General features: G+C 31.2%; 3 protein-coding genes, 1 long non-coding RNA gene and 5 other non-coding genes across 10 annotated transcripts; 7 read left to right on the top strand and 2 right to left on the bottom strand.

The window, feature by feature from the left end:
* Positions 1 to 1,857: 1,857 nt before the first annotated feature.
* Positions 1,858 to 2,742, bottom strand: LOC133674262 (uncharacterized). The gene has a single exon (XM_062095292.1). The coding sequence runs from the start codon at positions 2,740 to 2,742 to the stop codon at positions 1,858 to 1,860; it is 885 nt and encodes a 294-aa protein (XP_061951276.1).
* A 2,580-nt stretch (positions 2,743 to 5,322) lies between these two features.
* LOC133674950 (bifunctional purple acid phosphatase 26-like) lies at positions 5,323 to 11,995 on the bottom strand. 2 transcript variants are annotated; one of them, XM_062096259.1, is made up of 11 exons: positions 11,834 to 11,988; positions 11,646 to 11,744; positions 11,294 to 11,520; positions 10,591 to 10,791; positions 10,074 to 10,185; positions 9,083 to 9,309; positions 8,134 to 8,272; positions 6,725 to 6,945; positions 6,331 to 6,452; positions 6,057 to 6,218; positions 5,323 to 5,693 (listed from the first exon to the last, which is right to left on the bottom strand). In XM_062096259.1, the coding sequence occupies exons 3-11, from the start codon at positions 11,483 to 11,485 to the stop codon at positions 5,618 to 5,620; spliced, it is 1,452 nt and encodes a 483-aa protein (XP_061952243.1). In that variant the 5' UTR covers positions 11,486 to 11,520; positions 11,646 to 11,744; positions 11,834 to 11,988; the 3' UTR covers positions 5,323 to 5,617. The 2 variants fall into 2 exon arrangements, with proteins under 2 accessions (XP_061952243.1, XP_061952242.1); XM_062096258.1 differs by lacking the exon at positions 11,646 to 11,744 and having other exon boundaries at positions 11,834 to 11,995.
* Positions 11,996 to 15,468: 3,473 nt separating this feature from the next.
* On the top strand, positions 15,469 to 17,280 carry LOC133674086 (uncharacterized). The gene is made up of 2 exons (XR_009835116.1): positions 15,469 to 15,689; positions 15,943 to 17,280. It is a non-coding gene; the product is annotated as an uncharacterized LOC133674086 (long non-coding RNA).
* LOC133674967 (small nucleolar RNA Z267) lies at positions 15,785 to 15,858 on the top strand. The gene has a single exon (XR_009835295.1). It is a non-coding gene; the product is annotated as a small nucleolar RNA Z267 (small nucleolar RNA).
* Positions 15,936 to 16,031, top strand: LOC133674970 (small nucleolar RNA R44/J54/Z268 family). Its single transcript, XR_009835298.1, has one exon. It is a non-coding gene; the product is annotated as a small nucleolar RNA R44/J54/Z268 family (small nucleolar RNA).
* On the top strand, positions 16,094 to 16,188 carry LOC133674971 (small nucleolar RNA R44/J54/Z268 family). Its single transcript, XR_009835299.1, has one exon. It is a non-coding gene; the product is annotated as a small nucleolar RNA R44/J54/Z268 family (small nucleolar RNA).
* LOC133674972 (small nucleolar RNA R44/J54/Z268 family) lies at positions 16,253 to 16,348 on the top strand. The gene has a single exon (XR_009835300.1). It is a non-coding gene; the product is annotated as a small nucleolar RNA R44/J54/Z268 family (small nucleolar RNA).
* Positions 16,710 to 16,789, top strand: LOC133674985 (small nucleolar RNA snoR122). The gene has a single exon (XR_009835313.1). It is a non-coding gene; the product is annotated as a small nucleolar RNA snoR122 (small nucleolar RNA).
* A 5,965-nt stretch (positions 17,281 to 23,245) lies between the features above and the next one.
* LOC133674106 (uncharacterized) lies at positions 23,246 to 25,123 on the top strand. The gene is made up of 2 exons (XM_062095092.1): positions 23,246 to 24,608; positions 24,909 to 25,123. Exon 1 carries the CDS (start codon positions 23,397 to 23,399, stop codon positions 24,564 to 24,566), a length of 1,170 nt encoding a protein of 389 aa, XP_061951076.1. The 5' UTR covers positions 23,246 to 23,396; the 3' UTR covers positions 24,567 to 24,608; positions 24,909 to 25,123.
* The last annotated feature ends 400 nt before the right edge of the window (positions 25,124 to 25,523 follow it).

Below are 25,523 nucleotides of genomic sequence, written 5' to 3'. Positions count from 1 at the left end.
GTGTATATATATATAAACTTAATTTAAAATATAATATATTTCAAAAATCTTTGGGGATATGTACATATATAATAGTTAATGAAGCTTGCCACATCAAGCTTGGCATTCCCCAAAATTTGATGAAGTTTTCATATTAGTGCTAAATCTTTCAATTTATATCTATTTCGACTTTTATATAAAAAAAAAATTAATTTATCCTTGAATTAAAATTTAAGACTTATTTTAAATTATATATATGCATCCCAAAATTTAATTACTACTCTATCCATTACTATTTTATTTTATTTCTAAATGTTTCCTAATGATTTTTCTTTTGGCACTCCCTTCCTGATTGTATCCTAGAGCCACCCCTGCATGTATACTTTTTGTGTATCTAACTCATAGAGATCACCTATAAGTCTATAACATAAATATTCAAGTACATATTCTTTAAGGTGGATTATGATCTAGGATCAGAATTCAAAGCGAATCTGTGAGATAAGCATTTTAATGAATGGGCAAATATCTTGCCTAATTAATATTAGGAATTTAAGTACTTAATTAGAATCAATATTGCTCAATAGTTAGTCCAATGATGATTTTAAAAGGATATATAAAGTAGTGTTATTAAACTCTATTTGACCTAATAATTTAATTAATTTGATGACTTGTTAATTCAAAACATATTTTGGATTACGTTTTATTTTAAATTAGACAAGAGTTGATCCTTTTAATTTGATAAACAAACTCACGATTCAATTAATTCAATTAAAACTTAATTTGACTTGAAAAGTTCAAATTAAAATCATTTTAATTTTTTAAAAAAATCTTGAATCTACAATTTATTTTGAATTAATTACTTATGTTAACTTATCCAACTTATAACTTAAATTTTGATTCAAGTTATTTGCCGAGTCGAGTATAATAATGTTGATGTAAAGCATACTAACACTAACTATGAAATTGTTTGTTTCATATATAGCATCATTCATGTAAGAGATCTTATTATCGAAGGTTTCTAAAGAAGAATAGGAAAGAATCTGATTTTATGGCTCTAAAATGGCATGTTAATCTACCAAATCCCTGGCAACTACCTATCTGATTTCCTTGCTTTTGTGTTATCTTCTACTATTTTTCTTTATCAGGGTTTCTTTTTTTTTCTTATTAATTTTCTGTTGGGTTAAGACTTGAATTAAGAGTTGGTGCCAGCCCTCTTCAGTATCATTATGGTATCTGTTTAGAATCAAATTACAGGAAGTAATTTGTTTCTTATTCTCACTTGAAAAACTAAAGTGGAACCTTTGTATCTTTACTCAATTAAGCCATCAAATCCCATCAATGCTTCACACCTCAAAACCCCATATTTAACTTACACCTTCCCCATTTGATCATTTCATTAATTAACATCACTTGTCCATGTAAAATTTTCAAAAACCTACCAACTAATATATGTGTTCTTGAATTGGAAACTTTTTTGAGCAAATATCCATCACAAAAGATTGATATTAGAGGATGTATGATAAATAGTATCGTCGCTTTTAATGAATCCGGATGTGATTTTTTTTCTTTCTTGTGTGATTGATCTATGAAGTAATTATGAATAATTACTCCTTAAATACTCTAGAATTGCTTGCCCGTATAACTCATTAAAAAGAAAAGGCAAAAAAAATGCTTAAAAAAACAAGTTGGGAAAGATTATAAAGACGACCTTCGTACATAGTAAGATCTCATGCATCAAGTTTCACAAGGCCATATATATCAAAAACGAAAAAAAAAAATTGCATTGACATTTATAAATTGTAAACAAGATTAAGATGCAATGAAAATATTAACTAATTAAGCATTTGTGGTGGAATTCTAATAAACAATATTAATTTGCTAGAGCTTGAGAGACAAATCAAGTCCGGATTCATCTGTTTGATCACTTTTTGGAGGGTTAATTTGCTGGATATGATCAGTAACGGGAGGCTTTCTGATCGCGGCAATATTGTTTGATGATGGAGAAGCACCAAAACTGCTGCGAACTATGCCATTGTCATCAAACCTTGGAGAAGATGAGGAAGTAGAAATTCCAAATCCACCACAAAAAGCATTCAAGCTCTCTGTCCTTAGCCTATCAATGGAAGGCTGTGTGTTCATCAAAGTTTGCCTGGGCCAGCCGCTATGCGCGCCATAGCGATGCCCTCCGGGGGATGTCCATGAAGAAGGCGATGCCTTGTGAATGAAGGAATCCATCCGTGCTCCGAGTGTCCTATTTAAAGATCCATAATAGGGGTTTGTTGAGAGGCTTGAATAAGGGTAATATGGCAAGTGTCCTAAAGCACTCGCATCCATCTCCCGACGCCTCTTGGCTAGTGCCCGCTCCTGTTTGTGTGCGTTTTGGTGCCCTCCTAAGGCTTGGGATGTGGAGAACTCTCTCTTGCAAAAGTTGCACGAGAAAACCCTAGACTCGGTTTGCCTCGAGGTCTCATCAGTGGACTCTTTTGCATGAGAAGAACCAACACTCATGGGGCTAAATAGATTGAATTGCTTCGATCCGCGGATTGAGCTGTCACTAGAAAGCTTCAAACCCAGCAAAACTCGAGCACTTGATTCAGGAAGGAGTGCTGGTTCGGATCCTCTGGCAGCTTTCTCTTTCATCTTCTTCGTACTGTCCATCTTTGTTTGATCAAGAGCACCACCATCTCCATGCGGGGTTCCCTCCGAGGTTGCAGATATGCTAGAGCCCTCGGAGGGAGACTTCTCCGTACCACTTGATTCCATTGAGAACTCAAGAAAGATCAAGTTTAAGTTTGGTTTGGCATAAAGATGGTGAAAATCTTCCTCTTTTTATTGAGTCTTGAGTCGATGCGGTATCTTTTCATGGATGGAAAGAATCACGTTGTGTGGTTATTACAATGAATCAATTGAGAAAAGGGGCTTGAATGATGACGAAGCTTAAAAGATTTTGTTTCATTAAATAAGATTTCTCACACAAATATTCCTAATATGTGTTTGGTTGCACAATCCAAATGAGTCAAACTTCCGTACGAGGGAGATAAGGCATGATTTGGTGGCTTTCTGTGAATCAAGGTAAGGAATTATCTTTCCATTTATGCATGAGCTACTGTAGTCAGTTGTTATTTTATTTTATTTTATTTTATTTGGATAATGGCTCATTACAATTACAAATACAATTATATTATATTATTATTATATATTATTATAATTATAAATAAATAAAATAAATCTGATCAGAAACAGAAACAAAACTGTTTACTAAAACAATGTTATACAGTGTTTTGCTTTTTAAAAAAAAATATTTGGTCCTTTGGATTTATTCAATTTGGTTACTAGCTAGCTAGATTTTTTTTATTTGTTCCTTTAATGTTGTGTTCATTTGGGAATAGGTTTTGCAATTTGCTTTGGCTGCCTATCTAGTAGTGTTGGGGAAAATTCTATGGCTTGGTTGATGTTTTGTTTGGTAAAATTAAATTTAGTTTTATTGATTTAAAATAATTAAAGTTATAAAGACGGAAATGGAATAGTAAACAAATATTCAGCTCATTTTTTGTCCTAGGCTGAATTACATAAGCATGGAAAAGGTTAGTAATTTTTTTATTCTTTTAATTTTTATTTTTTTCAATTAAATTTTTTATATTAAATTTATTTGGAATTGGATTATGCCAAGAAAAAATTCAAGTACACGGTTGATGCTTATTTTAGCAAAATAAAATTAAATATTATTGATCTAGAATAATTAAAGAGAAAGAGGGTAAATTTCAAACTTGTTGGCGCTTGTGAAGGAAGCTGTCGCATTCTAGTAGTGCAAGTGGCTTCCCTTGATAGTCGAGCAGCAGCTGTTTTGGTGGCGGTGGAAGCGGCTCGGTAAGTTCATTCCATTAGGGTGGCAATGTTGATCAGTGGGCAATGGTGAGGCTCTGGTAACCCTTTTTTTATTTTCCTCTCTCTTTTCTTTTTTATATTATCAATCTTCCCACTAAACTATCCAAGGTTGCAAAGTGTACTGCCATTTTATGTTTTTTTTTTCAATTTTAGTTTTTATTTTTTTTATTATTATTTGTTTTGCTTTAGAGCTTATTTTTTAATTGAATTTTTTTCTCAACTTCATCCTTTAACATTTGATTTATTAGGGATTGAGTTTTATGATTTTTTTTGTTCATCTTTTATGGGTTAATCCCGACCTCATTTCTAGATCAGAGGTTTGAAAAGTTGATCTGGTTAACTTTGATTGATTGTTTTACATTATTTTTTAAAAATAAATATTTTTTTCAATTTCATTCTTCAATATTAGGCTGATTTAGAATTGGACCACGTGATTCCTTTTTTTTTTTCTATCTATAGAGTTATTCTAATTTCATGACATGGGTTATGACTTCGACAAGTTAGCACGAGTTGGCTTGGGTTTTTTTAAAATTTAATTTTTTTTATTTTTATCATTTAATTTGTTTAGGAATTGAGCTTCATAATTTTTTTTATTTTTTTTTTTATTAGTTTATCTCATTCACATAACCCGAGTTTCGGGGTTGGTTGGCTCATCTAGGTTGGCTGGGTTGTTTTTTTATGTCCTTTTAATTATGTGATTTCTTTTATTTCGTTTTTGTTCTTCTACATTGTGTTAGTTAGTGATTGAGATTTGTTTTTTTATCTAATTTTTTTTACTATGGGGTTATTATGATCTCACAAGTTTGGCCAACTAATTTAGATTGGCTCGGATTTTTTTTTCTTTTATAAAATTAATTTTTTTTTCAATTTCATTATTCAACACTATGTTTGATGAGTGTTGACTTTTGAATTTTTTTTCCTCCTTTTATTTTATGTCAGATTATCTCATTCTCATGTCTCTAGTAACGTGTTGGGCAATTTTACCCGAATTGACTCGAGTTCATTTTTTAATTTCTTTTTTTCTTATTATTCTTTTCTAGTTCCACCCTCTATCATTTTGTTAGTTTATCTTTTTTTTTTAATTCTTAGATGAATTAAAAGTATATTTTAAATATTATTTTATTAAATTCTATCTATTTTTTACTTTGTTATAAAGTAAGATTATAAATCTTTTCATAAAATTGAAAAAATATCTTTTCCAAGTACGTTGTTATCTCTCAATGTTTAAAAATATAACATGATATACCTCAGATTTTGAGTTTATTATCGATTTTTTTTCCTTTTAGAAAACATGTTGGCAATATCTATCTACATATTTTATTTTTACGTTAAAAAAAAAATCCACCCCCAGCACAGCACGATTCAAGGATCTAATGGTAACTATCAATGCTTGCAAGATATCTTCTGGAGGTTTCGAGCAATGATGGACTGGAGCCTGGACTAAGCAGGAGGCTCATGTTAATATAATCCATCTATCCTTTTTATTTTTTTGATAGAAAAACCCATGACAGCATTTGACTGAATGCTCTACATTGATGCGACAGAATACTGCAAGCACTTACAGGACAGGCATTATCCATGGATTTCTGTAAAGAACTATTACAGTTACCAGGATCAAAATGAATCTCCAGTAAGAATGCCGGCAACATCGTCGTGGAGAGACTAGAATACAAGCCACTTTGTTTTTGTAGGCATTTTCATCAATCATGCCGAGTCCATCTGAAAATACAGTTCTGAATTTCTTGAAAAAGTTTCAGAAACTTGAAACCCGACCAACAACAGTCCTCAAATGATGCTTCTTCAATTTTCTCCTTCTCAGATTGCTTCCCCTGTGCAAAATATAACCTTTGTGAATATGAGTTCATTAGCAAAAGAAATCTTGGGGTGCAAAAATATATGGTTTCCAAGAAGTACGCCTTAACTCGATTGAAATAATTAAAAACTACTCCCAAATATTTTACTCTTAAAATTTCTCAATGTTTAGGGGTGCAATGGCACCCTCAACCAAACGCCTAGTCCTGCCCCTGGTTTCCTGGCCGCCTTCTACGAATATCAGTGTTGCAGGAAATGACAATTTTGTGAGCATTGCTTACATATGATTTTCCGGCAGCAGAAAACTTGCCCTTTTCGACCAAAAACACAATGGGTGCTGCATTGTGGCCACATGAAAAAATGCGGTAAATTATACTTACCAGTACTGATTGTGCAAAACAAATGCATCAGTTGGCACTTTTTTCCCATCATCATTACGGTTCCAATGGTAGAGTGCGTGTGTCCTGTTCTTTATCTCCAATGTAGAGTGTCCATAACTGGCTTCTCTGAAAGCAGAGTAATCTGGTTGTGGATCTCTAAACCTGCAGGATGAATGCAACATTTATTCAGGACCACCATCAGCAGTTTCCCTGAATGTAGAATCCCCCCCCCCCCCAAAGAAGGGCAGATTTCCAGTTTTTCAGCTTCAGTTACCTTTCGGCAAGACCTTCTTGATTTCCTCCATCTCCAACAGTGATGTAGACAGGGGCAGATTCGTCAGCTGCTGGGTAGCAGTCACCACCAGATACATTGTAGTGTATGTTTGAGATTCGATACTGAAAATTGGAAAAACAATTAAATAAAATTGTATAATAAAATGCATGATATACATGCTGCACTTATCAGCATGACTAAATGATCAAAAGTACTGAGATTCGGAATCACAATTTGTTCAAGTTGATGGCAACTCAAACTTAGTAATTGGCTTTGACTGAACCAGTGAAATAATTCATCGCAAATAGATTCTCCAAGCAAAATTCTTTCTTTCTGAGCTCTTAACTTACAAACACTAGCAACCATATTAAAAAGCAAAAGGAAAGAAACATACTGATCTTTCATAAGCATGGACATGGCCAGCAAAGATCACATCAACTTTGTAATGAACAAACCACTCCTCAAAGACTGCCCGCATACTTTCACCTTCCATGAAGTGTGCTTCATTACTGTTGTAGATTGGGACGTGCATGAGAACAATGAGCCAAGGTGTCTTCTCCCTGTCAACCCTTTCAAGTTCTTCTTGGAGCCATTCCCACTGAGGGGTATATTTCACTGTTCAAAAGTTTAAACTTCAAGTTAAATCACACAGCTCTGACATTAAACAAGAATGCTATATACTTGGACATTGCAGGGTTTAATGTTACATTTTGGTTCTAACTCCTTGTACTTGCTGAGGATCTTACATGGTTATTTTTTTCAATGGAAACATCTTACAGGGAAGATATGTTTCTGGAATGCACTGCTGATGTCAGTTGGTAGTCTTCAGGTTGCTCCTATTTTGAACATGTTTATATACCAAGGTTTAAAAACCATAGAGGATAACAATATGTTGAAAGAAAAGCTCTTATCACGATTCCAGATGATGCTGTTTGACATCATGAATAGGAAAATAAAATGCTGCAGATACTCCTACTAATACCCTCAAAATTATTCGCTTTAATGATAATTCATAACTTGCAGGAAATATTGATAGCCCTCATGTTTATTTCATGAGAAGCACAACAAACGCTATAAAACCCAGCAGGAGACGCTAGCTCACATGACAAATTGAGGCATTATGACTGCTGGGAAGAGACCAAGAGAGTTGCAGCATAAGACATTTTGATGGCTCGTACTGTAGCTGGTTAACTGTAGCTGGTTTTTTCTCTCCCTGCATTGCGGTATCCTATAGCAAGGCCAAGGGGAACTACCACAAGAGTGCAATACTGATGGACACCCTTACAAACAAGCCGAACACCTAATGTGCAAACTGAACATCTGGAATTTTTACCACGTGAATACTCTAATCTGAGAATGTCCTATGGTTAACATGAAAATCTTAAAGCTTTCTTGATGTTGGGTCACAATCTAAAGATAGGATATTTTCACCTTATTGAAATACTTTCCTCAGGAATTTTTAAGAGATACTGGCTGCCAATCCAGCAGATAGTAGAAATTTAAGACTTCCAGAATCATGCTTGTCAGAGACCCTTGTCAAAATCTTTCACATATTACTGACATTATTATTATTATCAATCACATGAGGGTACAAGGTAGTTAATTATGAGATGGGAGAATGGAAAACTCTCATTTGTTTATGTTAGCGAATTATGTTAGTGAAAATTAATGAAGTCCCTGCTGCAAAATAGAAGAGCAATAGAATGTGGTTCCTTGGCCTACTGTGGTATGGATCCATATTACAACGTATCATAGAATGACTGCTGAATTTATATTGAAGTATAAAAGGGAATGAAAAGTTACCAAAAGGCGAATAGCTGGACAGCACAATTATATGAGCAGATGCACGCCTGATGGCATACCAGAGAGGACTGCTGCTTTTGGAGGCCAAATGAGGGGTTGGGTATCGGTTAAGATAAGATTTGAAAGGAATAACTTCTCCCTGCACATATGTTATGATTATAAATGATTAGGAACCGAACAAGAACTTAAACTGCTAACAGAAAGAGATTTCTACATAGGAACTATATTGATAAGCATGCCATGCTGCATGTATGAAGTAGATGGAAAAAAAAGGAAAAGGAACACAAGCTGAAACTCATGTCTTGTCTTACCAATCTGTCCACAAATTTACAGAAATTTACAGGAACACAAGGACAAAAAAATTGAAAAATTATGGAAAAAGCAGTTACCGTTGGTTCAATGGGACAGTTAATTAAATCATCTTATGTAGGTATGGATGGAGATGGGGATTTACATCCTTTTGCTAAGAATAAGAAAAATATACACAAGGAAAAATAACTAACAGAAAGTGAAAAAAGGAAAAAGAAGACTTTGCATGTGTCCTGGAGACTATATTCCATGCTTGAGGAATAGAATGAGAACAATGGAACTGTGGGAACAGCGGGAAGCAATAGCCGGTAAATGGTCCAGGAGTGTTTACAGTTAATGTTACCAATTCAGTATTCAAGTTCTTTTATACAATAGACAAAATTGCTCGACATGCATCACTAAAAAGTCTCATTGGATCACAATATCCATGGCACTATAGCGGCAATGAAAAAGGAAGGAATATAAATGACCCAGATGCATACTGTATCTGCATTCATATTTTTCCAGTGCAATGAACAGCACATAACAAGATTTCAAGATAGTCTAAAAGTTCTCGTAGCACCAAAAAGTTAACTAAAAAACTGGATGGTGACATCTGAACGGAAAGCAATGCAACATGATGAATGACTGAACATTTTACCAAGTAAGGCATGTATTCTATTTCATGATTTCCAACAGACCACATCCATGGCTGATATGCTGCACTTCTCTCAACGAAACGACCCCAGGTATCCCACCGTATACCAACATCATTGTACATGTATCTATCAGCGTAAGCAAGATCTCCAACAAATAAGACAGCTTGAGCTCCACTCTGCATGTAATGCTCAAGCGTCGAGAGGGAGTTATATGTCTGGCCCAGGTCACCTAGAATAGAAAGGAGTAACTTATTAATGAAATTCATAAGAATATACTTGGTAGAAACATGTTAAGGGTACTCAGATATATGCATGTAAAGAGAAGAAAAGAAAAAGACCCCCAAGGTAAAGTACTTGTGGAAGATAGAGGTGGCACTGGCACCAAGCCCAGACAGGAGGAGTAGAATTTATCGCAGACTTTTTGGTATTTAAAGACAATGGTATGTATATAGAGAACTTATGTATATCAACTTTTAGGTGGTAGAAAGGACAAAAGGAAAAGTACAAGTATAATGAACAATGCTGCAAAAAGAGAAAGTCCATGTTAGATAGAGGGATGCCTTTGAGAGGTTGGATTTTTTAGAAACACATTACTCTGGTACGGACATGCCCTGTCTGATATTAAATTTCAATAACGATCATTTTTTTTCATAATATGCCATGTTTCAATTGAAATACTAAGAAATGATCCAAGACACATTCTGACATAGTTTTGTCTGAAACCCTATACCTTGGTTGCCCATCGGATATAGGGAATATTTTGTCAGGGTGAAGAACCATTTCCTCCAAGTTCTGGAAACTTGATTATATAACTGTGTTTAATAGCCATTATCATGCTTCATATAACATAAACATTTCAAGCATAAGCAGCAAAGATTCCATCAAATCTATGATGCCAAATTATATCCATATGAAAACCAGCAGTACATATCAAAGTTCAAAGCAGCTTGTAAGACTTTCAACCAGAACTCTGTGCAGAAGGAAACAACTCACCAATAATTCCAAACTTGTAAGGAGTATCTGGATTGATCTTCGGAGGTGTTTGAAACCAGAACTCTCGATAAGAATCTCCATTGCCAATCTTGTAATAGTACTTGGTGCCATACTGGAAACAAGAAAGAAACTCAACTAGTTATTTCTTAGACAGTTATGAACCAAAAAGATTTCCAAATTGGTGCTGTGTCAATTGGCGTACTCAGCATGGAAATTCAATCGAAGCATGCTTAGATCCATACTAACTACTCAAAAGTCATTCTTATATGTTTGGCATAGCAGAAAAGCCCAGAGTGCCTATAGAACCTATTTACGACATGAACGAGCCCTGCCTAACGCAGAATCTGTTAAAGTCATTGATGTAAGAGGTTAACAGAATTTATTCAAGTAATTTCTAACACAGTAATCTACTATATCCACTTGCAATTAGCAATTTATATGTTACTCGGAGAAAAGGACAAAAATTATTCAGCAATTCATGAATTCACCTACTTCCATGGTTCAAATTATTAATTACCTCAAGGCCATCAACAAGGCACTGATGAATGTAGCCAGACGTATAATTGTAAAATGTATAATTTCTCACTGCCCCCTCTGCAGTAAAATCATAGTTCTTCTTTGACACACCATATTGCACTTTGCTGGTGCCTGGTTCATCAGGTGTCACCCACGAGATAATTACAGCCTTTCCATTGTAATCACCTTGGGTTATGTGCACCTATGGTTAAAGCAATTCAGGAAAATATGTTTAAATGACAAATAAATAACTATAAAAAGAACCAAAATGCAGATATATATATATATGGTAGATGATACGCATCACCCCATCATCATCTAAACAAAATGATTCCAGGGACTCTCAACGAAAAGTGAGCTTAATGGTAACATACTTTTAGTTTAGTAGACTTCAAGGTATATGAACCACGTAATGTCATAAAACATAGCACATCGATCAGTATTCTTGCTCTTGAATTCTACTTCATTTGTTGTAGTTGCCGTGTAGAAGACGTCCATATTAAAGGTGCAAGAAAGACACTTAGAATATGCAAATGCACCGAAACGCCATTTTTTCCCCTTTTCCATTCACATAATTGCATGATAAATCCATGAGCATTAAAGTTGGGCAACACATACAAAATAATTGAGCAGATTCATATGTCCAAATGCAATCTCACCACAGATCTTTTTTGCACGAGATATTCAAATGTAAAAATGCTTACTTGTTGTGGAGCATTATGACCCTTTGGAACTGCAAATACTTCATGGTCAAGAGGTATGTCATTAGATGGCCACTCTGACCGGATGAAAGTACTCGATATCCCTGCATTTCCATTTTTGACAGAGGCCGAGAGGAAGAAGAACACCAGTATAAGTACTTGAAGCAACATCTGCGTCTCGACAACCTTTGGCATGATTATTGATCAATCAGCCAATAGCAATTGAATAGCTGCATCACATCATCAATGACAAATATCAACCACAGCAGCAAATCAACAAAAATATGTTACTATCCATGTTAGACTGGTAATTATATTCTAAAACCATATTTTCCAATAACAATTGGTTCAATACCTGCATCCCATAATCAATGCCAATATATCAATCACATGAACATGACCCACATAATAACACATAAAATATCACATGACCCCCATAATAACACATGAAAGTCTGCAAAAAAGCAAAGAGAAAATAAACAGCTTGACCAAAAGTTTCATCGTTATCATCGTTTGAACTATGGAATTTATAAGAAAGCTTACCTTAGAAAATGAGCAGAGAGGGTGGTGGAGATGGGTGAGTGATGATGTAGTTTTTCTTAATTAAAAAAAAGCTGGTTATATAGGGAGAGAATACAGTTCAGTTTGTACTTTGTAGTGTGGCTTGTTGATTGTCGTGGAGACAGGAATGCTAAACGTGGTAAGCTGCAGAGGATCACGTGGCTGCCCATAATTTGTTGTTTTCCTTGTCAGGTCCATAACTGGCTTGTGTCTGTAATACGACCACGTGTGATTCATCAATTGAGTGGATGGGATAACTTCAGTCATTATCTTTCTTTTGGCATCAAGTCCAATGTCCATCAACTCCATCTAAATTATTTATTATCCGGCCATAGTTTTGTCATTAATGTCATTAGTTTTTTATATTCTTGAAATAATAAATTCAAGATTAATATATTTAATCAACACATAACTATTATATGTTAGAAAAACCTAGCATATTAATACGGTGTTTAAAAATATAATAATGATTATTTTTTAAAATATTTTTTTATTTAAAAATATATTAAAATAATATTTTTTATTTTTAAAAAATTAATTTTTATATTTCTAGAAATATAAAAAAATATTTTTTAAAAAAAAATCAAGTTTTTAAAAAATATGATTTCAACATATTTGAAATGAACATAAATCATGAAAAAGAGTTACTCAAACTTTGGATAAATGGATATAAGAACAGGACAATCCCATAAAAAGGAAGAAGAAGAAAATCACGAAGCCTAATTTCTAACAAACCCCATGTTAACTCAGGCTAACATTTCAAAAACGCGACCCAAGTCATCAAAACAAGGATTGCCTTATCAAAAAAAATCATAAAGTCTAGTTTTTAACCAATATGGTATCGAATGATAAAATTAAAAAAAAATAAAAGAATCAAAAAGTAAAAAAATAGTAATGAAAAGAGGTCCAAATTTGAAATAAAAACTAAAATGACAAGAATCCCAGGAAGAAGATAGAGAAAAAAGGGAGGAGGAGAAAAAAAATATTGGTGAAACCCCACCATTTCTCCTCCACTGAAAAGTATTGTCTCCCGAAAGCCCTCGTAACCCCACTTATAACGCCACCAAAGAAGCATGTGCTTGGCCACAAGAGGAGGCCACATACACTACAAGAACGCAATGGATTGCCTCCACGTGATGGTGCGGTTAATGCACGCGTCAGTCGAGTTGTCATGATTGTTGACTTTAGCCCACCATATTTGTTTTAGTTTCAATTTTGATCCCTTAAACCTTAATTGTTTTACGTCAACATAATTTTATTTATCTTGCCAAGTTGAATATTAAATGAACGTCAAAATTTCCCTTTGAACCCATATAAAGACAACCAAAACAATCCACCAAGTAAAATCTCAAACGAAAGTAATGTGAAAAGATCAAATTAAAAAGAAAAAACTTTAGTGGCCAAAAAAACAAAAGGGACCTGAAAACTACTATTGATCGTGCAAATCAATCTATAATTCTAGAAGAAAAAAAAAGGTGTGGAAACTTGTTTAAAATTCAAATTCTATTCTCGAAGCTCTAATTCTTTTAAATCAATGAGTTTTTATTTTATTTTGACAAACTGAATATTAGTCAAGCGACAAAATATTTCCTCAACACCACGAGACCCCATACATTTGCATAAAAAAATCTCTACGGCCAGTCCTAAATCAACACAATGTTAAAGAATCGAATAAAAAAAATGAGGGACAAAAAAAAATAGTTTCATTGTGCAACTCAACAATAAAACCTCTCACAAGATACCATTAAAATACCGACTCAATAATGTTTATTGTGCATGTTTGGTATTGCGACACGTGCTTTTCAAAAATATTGTTTAATTGAAAATTTATTAAAATAATATATTTTTTATATTTTTTTACATCAGTATATTAAAATCATTGAAAAACACCTAAACAAGCATCAATTCGATTTTTTTACAGGTGAAAAATATTTTAAAAAGCAGAAGCTATCACAATGTTAAACGAGCATTAAATGCTTGTTTGGTATTGTGGTATACGATACTTTTCAAAAGTATTTTTTACTTGAAGAAACATCAAAATATTTTTTATTTTTTTTTATATTTTTACCATTACAATATTAAAAATCATCCAAAAATAACATCCAAAAAAATATTAATTTAGTATTTTTTTTCAAAACAAGTGTATTTTTAAAACAGCATATAAAAGCTAGAGCTCAAAATAGATCAATTGCAATGGTGGTTAGTTTATCTTGTACTTGTACAATTTTTTAAAACGTGCTTATGATATAGTTCTTCCTTTTCAAATATAATAGAAAATCTTTGATTGTATCTTTCTAAAACACGTGGTTTGTGCTATGTTGTGGGTCAGGTTAAATTTTTTTTAATGTTAAAAAAATATTCAGGTAACAATAATCCAAGACAAATCATGTTAAATTTACTAAAATGTGACCTGAAATATGAGAACGAAACAACCCGCAAAAAGAAAAGTGAAAATAAATTATAAAGTTCAAAACCAATGTCAATGATGAAAACAACATAAAAATAAAAAAAATAAAACATTAAAGAAGAAAACCCGAGTCAACTCTGACTAAATTAACAAACCCACAACCTATAATACGAGATCAAAATAAAAAAAATATATATCAAAAGAAGGACCTAATAAAAAAAACCAAAGTTAAAAAAAAATTAAGAAAAACCAGAGCTAATCCAAGTTAACTTTACCAATTCGCTCTTGAAATAATGAAACAGAAAGAAAAGTGAAAAAATGATAAAGCTTAAGGGAAAATAATTCAATACAAAATGACAAAGCTTATGAGAAAATAATTTAATACAAAATGATGAAGCTGAAAAAAAAACTCGTAAAAAAATTTGAGCTAACTCAGGTTAATTCAACTAACTCGCCACTCACAACTTGAGATCAAGATTAAAAAAATTTAGACTTTCAAAAAAAGAACCTAATAGAAAAAAACAAAGTTAAATAAAAAAAATATTGAGAAAAAAATACAAATCGATCTAGGTTAGCATGACTAACCCGTTCCTGAAATAACAAATAATTTAATACAAAATAATAAAATTAATATTTTTTTATAATATACAACAAGTTTTTATTTAATAAAAATTCTTTGTCATTTAACGCCGTAATGAATTAAGAATTCATTAATGAAATCACAATAATTTTTTTTAATGCAAAATGATAATTTTTAACTGTTTAACTGATGAAGGATTGTTACTAGATATTTTTTTTTGTAAATAAATACAATAAGATAATACGTTGGTAAAAGAAAAGGTAGAAAAATATTTTGTATTAGCACAGGGATAAACTATATTGAAATCTGTAAATCTTCTAAATAAGTAAATTTTTAAAGTGTTTATTTTTATATTTTAAAAGTGTTTTTTTTTAAAAGAAATTTATTTTTTTATTTTAAATTAATATATTTTTAATGTTTTAGATCATTTAAATATATTAATTTTAAAAATATTTTTTTAAAAAAATATATCATTTTAATATATTTTTAAATAAAAAATATTTTAAAATACAAACACTAAAACACCTCAAACATTCACAAAAAGCATAAGCCAGCCCATCAAGTAAATGCCTTGAAGCCCAGAATTTGAAACGACAAGAGAAAGAAGGTCAGCAAAATAAGCCGGAGACGACATCGTATAATACCAGTCTTTTTGTCCAGTCTAGTAATAAAATAAATAAATAAAAACCAAAACCCTAGCTTTCAATTTCTCATCAACACATTATAAATACCACAATAATAAACCTCACTCTCTGGCCGTTTGTGGCAATTAGGGTTTAGTAGAAATCCCTCGTTGTTCTCTCCGCCGTCTCTTCCACTCTCTTTAGCTGTCGCCACCGCTCCCTCCTCAGGTCTTTCTATATAACATCTCATTACTTCTTCTGAATTTATTTATTTTTTGATAAGTTTTCGGTCCGTGTAGAGTATATTTTCTTCTGCTAGCGCTCTTTTGCCTGTGATGGTATTAAATATACTCCGAGATTTAAATATCTATGAAATCAATTTAATCTGAGGCATTTATTTAGGATCTTTTCTTTTTGTTAGTTTAATTATTTTTTTTTAATTTAAATTCTGCTGTTTTAATTGTCTATGGATAAAATGCAGGTGATGATAAAATAGACAGGGACATCAGCTACTCCTTTTTTTAGGGAGGATGATGACTAAGTCTAAAATGGGAATCTCTCTGATGCATTTTTCATAGATTAAAAACTATGAACTTAGTGTTTTTTTCTGTATATATAATTGAATTGGTTTTTGTGCAAATGATGATAAAATAGACAGGGACATCAGCTACTCCTTTTTTAGGGAGGATGATGACGAAGTCTAAAATGGGAATCTCTCTGATGCATTTTTCATAGATTAAAAACTGTGAATTTAGTGTTTTTTTTTCTGTACATATAATTGAATTGGTTTTTGTGCAAATGATGATAAAACAGACAGGGACATCAGCCACTCCAATTGAAATTGGAGAATGTTGACCATGTCTAAATGGGAATCTCTCTGATGCAAAAATCAATTTTTTGGGGATTATTGTTTGATTTTAGTGTTGGAGAAATGCTATAGATAGCGGTGGTTATCTATGTTTCTGCATTTGGGCTTGTTTATGCACATCTCTTATGACCACATCACGTGGTTATGTTATCTGCATGGATGGTTTCGATGCATGACCTTGGATAGTTGCGGCTTTGTTTTGGAAAACATCCTTTTGAAAACTGCTTTGTTTTATTGATTTGATCTATGTAGCTGTTCGTAATGGTATGTAGGATGTCTTGCATTCTAAGCAGCCTTTTGTTTGCAAAATGGTACCGCCTCAGTTTCTGTAAAATTTCTTTCTTATTTCTTTCCTGGATGAATAGCATAGATGAATGATCTGCCAGTGATGCAATCATAATTCACGTATTATCAGATATGAAGATGATGATGATACATGATTGTCACTACCTCTGAGGCAAAGCTATTATCTTGTTCCCACAATGCTTCTTGTGCTACTCTGGGAGAATTTTCCCTCGAAAAGGTTTTTTTTTAATTTTGTTGAACTCCCTGATTTTCTAATGTTAATGTTTTCCCTTGTGATTTGGTCTCACGCGTTGGACGTGTCTAGTAGTGACAAGGCCTGATGATTATATTACAAGAACGGAGATATGAATGGTGCCAGTTGTTGTAGCCTGAATATATATTATTGGGCTCCAGCGGCACCTCATGTAAAAAACTACTGTGGTTGAAAATGAGGGCTTTTCCAACCTTTTGAGGCTCTGTCGATTGATTCCCAAATATGGGGTAGTACAATCTGGAGACCACATCGCCCCTTGATTTTAATATTTATTGCCAAAAACTTATACGGGAGGGGCATAGAGTGATTGTTTAATCAAATTGGTGGTTGCAAAATCTGTTTCTGTTAAGATATAAATAATATAACGGGTTCCCAGAACTTTTGTGGTTGCACATTGCGGGCTGTTTTTCCACTAGACTCTGCATAGATTTCAGATTGATATGGAACTCTGAGCATGATGGATTTGATTTTGTTCTGAGATTCTTATTTTCCTAAGAGACAAACAAGTAAGAATTGCCCCCTGAATGGTCTAAAAGGAGTAATTTAATATATTTCCACAATGGGCTTATAATATTTGAAAAGAAAATTGTGTAGAGCGCTATAAAAAATTACTACATTAATTTAAACCCATAACAAGAAATTAAAAAAAACCCTATAACAGAAACCCGTTAAAAGATTGGGCTTGGCCCAACAGAGAGGCTTGGTGCTCATGGGCCTGTCAGACCCCGCTCGATAGTCGATAGCCTGAAGGGCAAGTCCCCTGACTGAATACTTTATTTCCTTCTGTTTTTTTATTTTTATTTTTGACAACTCTCTCTCTCTCATGAATGTTTTGAAACATAAAATAAAGTTTGATATTAAACATGAAACCTGGAAGAAAGTATCAAAAAGCAAAAAAAACTTAAAACTATAGGGGCTGAGTTGTAATTTTCCATGTCAAGTTGAAAAAAGGATTGCCCTTGTTTGGACCGGTAAATGTGGATGCTTGTTGTTTTAATTTTTTAAAATTAATAAAATCAAATCTTATTTTGTAAAATTGTTGAAAAATTGATGGAGATTAAAAAAGAAGAAGCTAAACTCATTGTGAAAGTTTAATTGATATTGTGGTAACTTTTATTTTCTGTTCAATCATATAAAAAAAAATTTTAGTTAGCTAAATAACTTTTGTTTTTTGAACTAAGCTCTTTAAAAAAATGCATTTTAAATCTTTGTTTTATGGAAACTAAAATAATATTTTTTTTTTATTTATAGAGATCTATTTTTTATTTATTTTGCATATAAAAATCAATTCTATTATAGTTTTAACTAAATATATTTTTTAAGATATATTTTTTAAAAATTCATAACTAAAAGTGTTTTTCTTTTTACCTCAACCATAAAAACTCTCATCATATCAAACAAAAATGATAACATGATATTAAGCTAATGTTAAAAACATAATATTTCAGAATCTCACGCAACAATAAAATAATTTTATTTTGTAATTGTAATGTATGTTTAATAAAAAATATAACAGGCCAGTAAAATACTAGAGGAAGTCATCCTTTTTAATTTAGGCTTTGTTTAGCATTGGAGCTCAATTATATTTTTTAAGTCTTTTTTTAGTTTAAAATTATTTTGTAATATTTTAATATTGTTTTAATATTATAATATCAAAAATATATTTTAAAAAATAAAAAATATATTATTTTAATATATTAAAAAAAAACTTTGAAAAATTCCAATTCTACTAAACATGCCCTTTGACATCCCAGCCTCCACTTAGAAGGCTAATTGGCTGGTGCTTGACTTTTGCATCGGAAATTGACATATTAAACCTGACAAACTTTCTCTTCTACGTCTAATCTTGGGCTGCAAGCACTTGCTGATGTAAAAATAAAATAAAATAAAATAATAATAAATGAAATTGCAAAATAAATTCAATTCAAAATAATTCAAAATAGAACAAATAATAATAAAAAGAATGAGTATTAAATCTAATAAGTAAAAAAATTATAGGAGGATGAAATTAAAAAAAAATATATTTTTACAAATTATTTCAAACAAAACAAACAACATAACAATGACCAAATACAAAGGAAAAATAAATTGAAAGTTTGCTTTAAAAATTTAGAAGGTTAAACGTGGAAACCAGGGGAAGAGAGAAAATATGAAATAAAAAAAAAGGGTGTCAACAACAAAACGATGATTTATTGGCACATGCGTTGTCCATGAATTGAGAGGCTGCTGAAATAATTTAAACACCATTGTGGAAGTTTATGTTTGGCCACCATAAAACGCTGCATAAACAACCTGAAGAGCACTGACGTATTCTATATATCGGCGTGTGTAATCCAATTTTCTTTTTTTTAAATAGTATTTTAAATTTATGTAAATAAAATTAAATTTGTTTTAATTAACTTGATTATAACTAAAAAAAATTATGATTAAAATATGGAAAAGCACTTGAATATCATTTAAAGAAATTTTATTTTGAAAGACAATTTAATTGTTTTACTAATAGAAAATTATATTGTCATGGCAATGCAACGAATTCTCATATAGAAAATTATATTATGAAAATTTGAAACCTTACATCTTGTATATCCAACCTTGCCGTGGTGGAATAAGGTGATGAATCTTCCATCCGTTTTAAGTAAGCCGTTCAACTTAACCCTAACCGGAGTGTCAATTTTTCACAAAACTCTAAAATCGACAAGGTATATTCTTACTTACCATATATATAAATTGAATATATAGAGATACATTTTAAAACATGATCATTAAACTTAATCAAAACAGGTTGATTTTAAATATTTGAATCCAAAACCTGATTTAAATTGAGTTTTTCATTGAATAGGATAAAATATTGACTATGTAAAACTCGGATGATCTAATTGAATTTTTATTAATCTATTTGACTAACATAAATATAACTGGATCAACATCAAAATTATTTTTTATTTTTTAAAATAAAATAATATTGTTTTAACAAAAATAACTAAATCAGATTAATTTGAGCCGATTGAATAGAAGAGAGTTGATAATACAATTCGATGGGCTAAATCTTTTTCCAGCTTAATCCCGAATCTAATATGAAAAACATGTTTCAAAACTGGCATGCATTCCTAGGCCACATCTTGCTGGATTGGAAACAGAAAACAAGGCTACAAATAATACCCAACATAAATTTATTACATCAGTCTACAGTGACACCGAGTCTTGCAATATAGTAAAAAAAATAATTATTATTTCAAGGTATGATATAGTTATAATGTAATGTAACAACATGCCTATAATGAACTCGAGGAAATAATTCTTCTTGATTTAACACCATACAAAGAATTCTCGTCACTTTTATGGAAACAGTGAAAACTTTTGTATTTCCAGCTTTGCCTTAAGCTCTATTTTCGTGTTTTTAAATTTGTTTTTATTTTTTTAGTTTTAAATTAATTTTTAAAATCATTTTAATAGGATAATATTAAAATTAAATTTTTGTAAATAAAAAATCTTTTTTTGATATTTTTTTAAACACTTTCAAAAGCAATTTATACCGCACTCTAAAACAGGTTCTTAATCTAATAAGAGCGCATTTAGATTATGGTTGAGATTGTTTTTTAAATTATTTTTTGTTTGAAAATACTTTAAAATATTTTTTTATTTTTTAAAATTCATTTTAATAACACTGAAAAAAATAATTTGAAGCAAATAAAAAATTAAGTTTTTTTTTCAAAAACATGGTTGAATTGCAAAAGCAAACACAAACTAAGTGCATGCCAATATAATAATTTTTCTTGTTGCGATTAAAAAAATAAATTTTTTAAAAATCTTTTTAGTCATGATTTAAAAAAATACGTTAATAAAATATATATTTAATTAAAATTAATATGATATGTATCTTTACATGAAAAATAAATAAAAATTAAGTCTTCATTAATAAAAAATAAGTTATTTTAATTCTTTCAAAATCAAAGTTTAAAATGTAATTATAGATAGAGCTTAATAAAAAATACATCAGCTATTTGACTAGGCAAATAATTTTTTCTCCGTGGTTGAATAAAAAACATAAATTACCACAGTATATAAGGTAATGAATCTAGTTAATACTATCTTATCCATTTTAATAAATTCATATAACTTAATTAGAGTGTTAGTTTTTTACAAAACTCTAAAATCAATTTAGTAAATTCTTACGAAATATATATCTTATTCATTTTGAATCTAAAGAGTGTCATTTTAAAACATAATATCAAATAAAATATTCACTTAGTAAAACTCGATTGACTTGATTAGAGTGAGTTTTAGTGAATAGTTAACCAAGTTAATATTAAATTTTTAAAAATAATAAAAAAATAGTATTTTAATAAAAATAATTAACTAGCATTGATTCTAGATAATCTATTAACACATAAGTAAACTCAATAACATGAGTTTTTTCCAGATCTATCTAATATGAAAAATATGTTTCAAAATTGGCATGCATTCCTGGGCCATATCTTGCTGTATCTGAAGCAGAAAATAAGGCTACAAAACAATACCCAACAACATAAATTTATTGTGCAAGGGGTTTTTGAGTTTTTTTTCCCCCATCCATGGAGGACACCACACAAATGATAACCCGTGCTCAAAACTGAAACCCCACATAATAAAAAATAAAAATAAATTAATTAGATAAAGGAATGGAAGACAGAGAATTCAATTTGTAATCGAAAGCCAATAATTAATTTGGACCCATTAGATTTAAAAAAGAGAAAATAGCAAAAAACAAAACAGTTCTTGAACCTCGACACCATCATGGTTTCTGATGACATGTGCTTGGTATTGCTGTGAAAGTTTTTTTAAAAAATATTATTTATTTATTTTAAAAATATATTAAATACATTAAAATAATTAGAAAACATTAAATAATATTAAGTTGATATTTTTTAACAATTAAATATATTTTTAAGATGCAATTCTAGATAAAAAAAAAATTGGCAATGTGCTTGCTGAGTGCTATTTGCCGTTTGTATACTCTTAAATCTTCATGAATTTGGTGTCAACTTACGTGCTTGACGGTATAATAATAATTGATTTTTAAATAATTTTTTATGTTAAAATATATGCTAATAATTTTTTTTTAAAAATATTATTTTTAATATTAGTATATCAAAACGATTAAAAATATATAAATTATATTAAATTTTAATAATTTTATTTTTAAAAAACACGATGTAAAACCGTGTTTCCGAACATATTCTTAGTTCGGGATCAAATTTGTTAATTAGTCGCAATCAAGTTTAATAAATTAAGATTGGCACTTTGGAGAAAGGAATGTCTGTTGAATCTTGCACAATATTTTGAAAATTTTAAATCATGAGGATTGGACGGCTATCGAGGCTTGTCATTTGCTCCATGATAATTATATTTTTTTGGACTTTTGAGAAGTTCATTACTGGCTGTAAAATAGGATTGATTATTTTTATCGTTCATCCTATAGCAAGAACAGTTTATTTGTAAAATAAGAGTATCGTGTATATTTTATACATTATTTTGCCTTGTTTTTTTATATATATATAGAATTGGAGCATGTAATGAAGCTTAATGCCATATTCATTTTTTAAATACTTTTTAACCAAATGCTAATGATAAATCTAATTGTTTTTTAGTGTAAATGTACTTTTAAAAAATAAATTTTATTTTATTTTAAATTATATTTTTAAATTATTTTTTATGCGCTGATGCTAAAAATAAATTTTAAAAAATAAAAAATATTATTTTAATATACATTTAAATAAAAATTATTTTAAAAAATAATCTTTGTTATAATAATCAACCGGCTGTTAATGCAGTCATGCGCACACAAGATATTAAATATAACATATATATTTTTTATTAAATGAGTTAAAATCTAGTCAATATTTACAGTAGAAAAATCACATGAATCACTACAACACTCAAATTATTAAACATTATATATATATATCCAAGGATAGAAAAATTATCAAATAAAAACATTCTTTGTATGTATGACGAGGTACATAATCTGATCCAGTTTTTTTTATTTTTTAAATTATCATCTCAGATTTTTTATGGGTCTCTCTTTCTCGACCAACAATCAATTCTTCTCAAGGAAAAACTACTTTGAATAATTGTATAATTCTTTTTATTTTTACATTTATCTTCAATGGTTTAAAAAATTATAATTTATATTATAATCTTTGTTGCCACTTAACAATTTATATCTTAAATTATACTATAGTTTAGTCTATTTTATACTTACTAAGAATATAAAATATAATTTTTCAAATATAAAAAATAAATATAAAAATAACTAAATTATAAAATGGGCAAAGATATATATATATATAACAGAAGGGCACGCTGCATCCATACCTAAACTTCTGTGAAGCCTATGACTGTTCGTTGAAGCTCTATTTCTCAGAAACTCGAAACTCTTCAACATACAAATCATTCACGTCTCTCTCTCTTTCTCAAATTATACTAAAAAGATTCAATCTTTCTCCTTGGAAGTAAAACTAGCGCTGAAATGATGGAAGACCCGTCTTCAAAAGAAGAGATTACACGAGTCCTTAAAGTCCTAGAAGCTCTTAAACAAGCTTCCCATGAGCTACAAACACTACCGAGCACCAACTTGACCGAGTCCAACTCACCTGCCATTAAAGCTTTGTTAGAGCTCGAGACTGAGTCAGATACAATTCTCTCAAAAGACCCATATCTCTCTACTCTCTCTCAACACCTTACTAAGCTCAAATCCCTTGTTGACACTCTACAGAAATGCTGTGATCATGGCCTTAGAAGTTTTTTGACTCGCAGAGTCTTGATTCAGTCTATCTCCCGCGTTGCTGGGTCCATCGAGTCGGAGATTCAAGCTTGGATTGATCGTGAAAGTATAGAGAGTTTGATAAAAGGTTTGAACGAGCCGTTGCAAACTGAGGAAGATGATTTGGTGAGTTTGTTGAGTCAGTTTGGGGACCGAGTTTCACAAGGGTTTAACCGTGAGTTACAAGACTTGGTGCTTAAATCAAAGATTTTTTGTTTACTTGAAAGAGTTTTATGTAACCCCAATTGCTCAAAAAAGGTAAGAGAACAGTGTGCTTTTGTTGTTTCAGCTTTGATTAGATTTAACAAGGATGTTTTTGCTGGTCAAGTGTTGATGGGTCCTTTGATTCATGCTCTTGTCTCAATGGCTTCTTGGGAATCGATGAAAGTACTCTGTTCATTAATCAAGTCAATAAAATCACCACTCGTTGACGAGATCGAGTCTAATGGTGAAATCCCAAAAATCATTAGTTTCTTGGACTACAAAGACTTGCATTGGAGAGTTGTAGCAATGGATTGCATTCTTGAAATTGGCTATTTCGGCCGAAAAGAGGCCATTGAAGCCATGCTTAGAGAAGGGTTGATAAAGAAGCTAATGGAGTTGCAAAGATCAGAACTTGGTGAGGATTTGATTGATATGGGAATGTTTGATGATGAGAAAGAGAGAGGTAAAGGAGAGAAGAAGTTTTCAGAGAGTCATCCATTTGCAAGTTGTGTGGCAAGATTTGCAGTTCACTTAGAGGTGGGAGAAGGGTTAAGGCAAAGAGAGAGGAGGGCATTTAAGCAAGAGATATTGAAGAGAGTAAGGGAAGCTTGTGTTTCTGATGCTGAGGCTGCTACTGTTATAGCTGAAGTTCTTTGGGGTTCTTCACCTTGAAATTGTGCAATAACAAATTTGGACTAGCAAGAAATTGGAAAGGTAATTAATTTTGACATGGTTTGGTGATTTGTTAGAAATTATTTTGTTTGTAATCATACCTTGTGTCCATATATGTATTCATCAATGGTGTAAAGAAATTGTTGAATAAATTGGAATGTTGGATTTCATGAATTGGGAGTCAAGTCACCTTTTTCTTCTCCCCATTTCTGACGATGAAGAAATTTCATTGATCAAACTAGTATTTGTTTCAAATATTTTCCTATTTTCTCTTTCCATTTGTGTGTGTTAATTTACTTTTTGATAAATGATACTGTAAAGATATTTGTTGGAGGATGTCAGGAATCTGTGGAGATTTTGGAACAAGGACCTTCTTTCTACAGTTTGGGAAATCATGCGGATGAATGTATACTTTAAGCTTAAGCTTTAATGCCTTGGAGGCTCGAGATTTGGAGGGGGCATCCTTGCTTGGCATATGCTGTTGGGCTTGAAGATTCTAATTTGTGTGCTTTCATGGTCAACACACCGAGACATTGATAGAACTGACTATTTCGTTCGGTTACAGCGAGGACAAAAGGAGCAGAAACGTATTTTAATGAAAAGATAAGAAAAAAATATAAAATAAATATTTTTAAAAAATAATTTTGAAATAAATTTCTATCATTTTGAAATAAAAAATATAATACAGCAGGTAATTTTAGTTTTGTGCTTTTCTTTTCTTCCCAATAAAACAGATTTATATGCGAATTTACTGATAAATTAACAGGCTAAACAACTGATGGAGTTCAGAAAGTTGAACATCTGTTTACATGCTGAGCTAGATTCTTTGATGCGTATATTGTCAAATACAGACGTTGATAGTTGCAAAATCCAACCTATAAAGGCATACACTAAAGTGCCAGACCCCATGAATGTTGTCATCGTATTGTGGCCAGGCTATGCCCAAAAGCTGCAGTC

This window comes from Populus nigra, chromosome 15, assembly GCF_951802175.1.
Source record: "Populus nigra chromosome 15, ddPopNigr1.1, whole genome shotgun sequence".
NCBI classification, from domain to species: Eukaryota; Viridiplantae; Streptophyta; class Magnoliopsida; order Malpighiales; family Salicaceae; genus Populus; species Populus nigra.
Note: the sequence above shows the minus strand (reverse complement) of the source record. Positions and strands in the feature narration are given on the sequence as shown.

Coding starts and splice junctions, on each gene's coding strand:
- LOC133674262 (XM_062095292.1), bottom strand. CDS start 2,742: ATGGAATCAAGTGGTACGGAGAAGTCTCCCTCCGAGGGCTCTAGCATA.
- LOC133674106 (XM_062095092.1), top strand. CDS start 23,397: ATGATGGAAGACCCGTCTTCAAAAGAAGAGATTACACGAGTCCTTAAA.
- LOC133674950 (XM_062096258.1), bottom strand. CDS start 11,485: ATGCCAAAGGTTGTCGAGACGCAGATGTTGCTTCAAGTACTTATACTG. Junction 10,186..10,590: donor GCCTTGTTGATGGCCTTGAG/GTAATTAATAAT, acceptor TCTTGTTTCCAG/TATGGCACCAAGTACTATTA. Junction 6,946..8,133: donor GTCCAGCTATTCGCCTTTTG/GTAACTTTTCAT, acceptor ACTTTTGAACAG/TGAAATATACCCCTCAGTGG.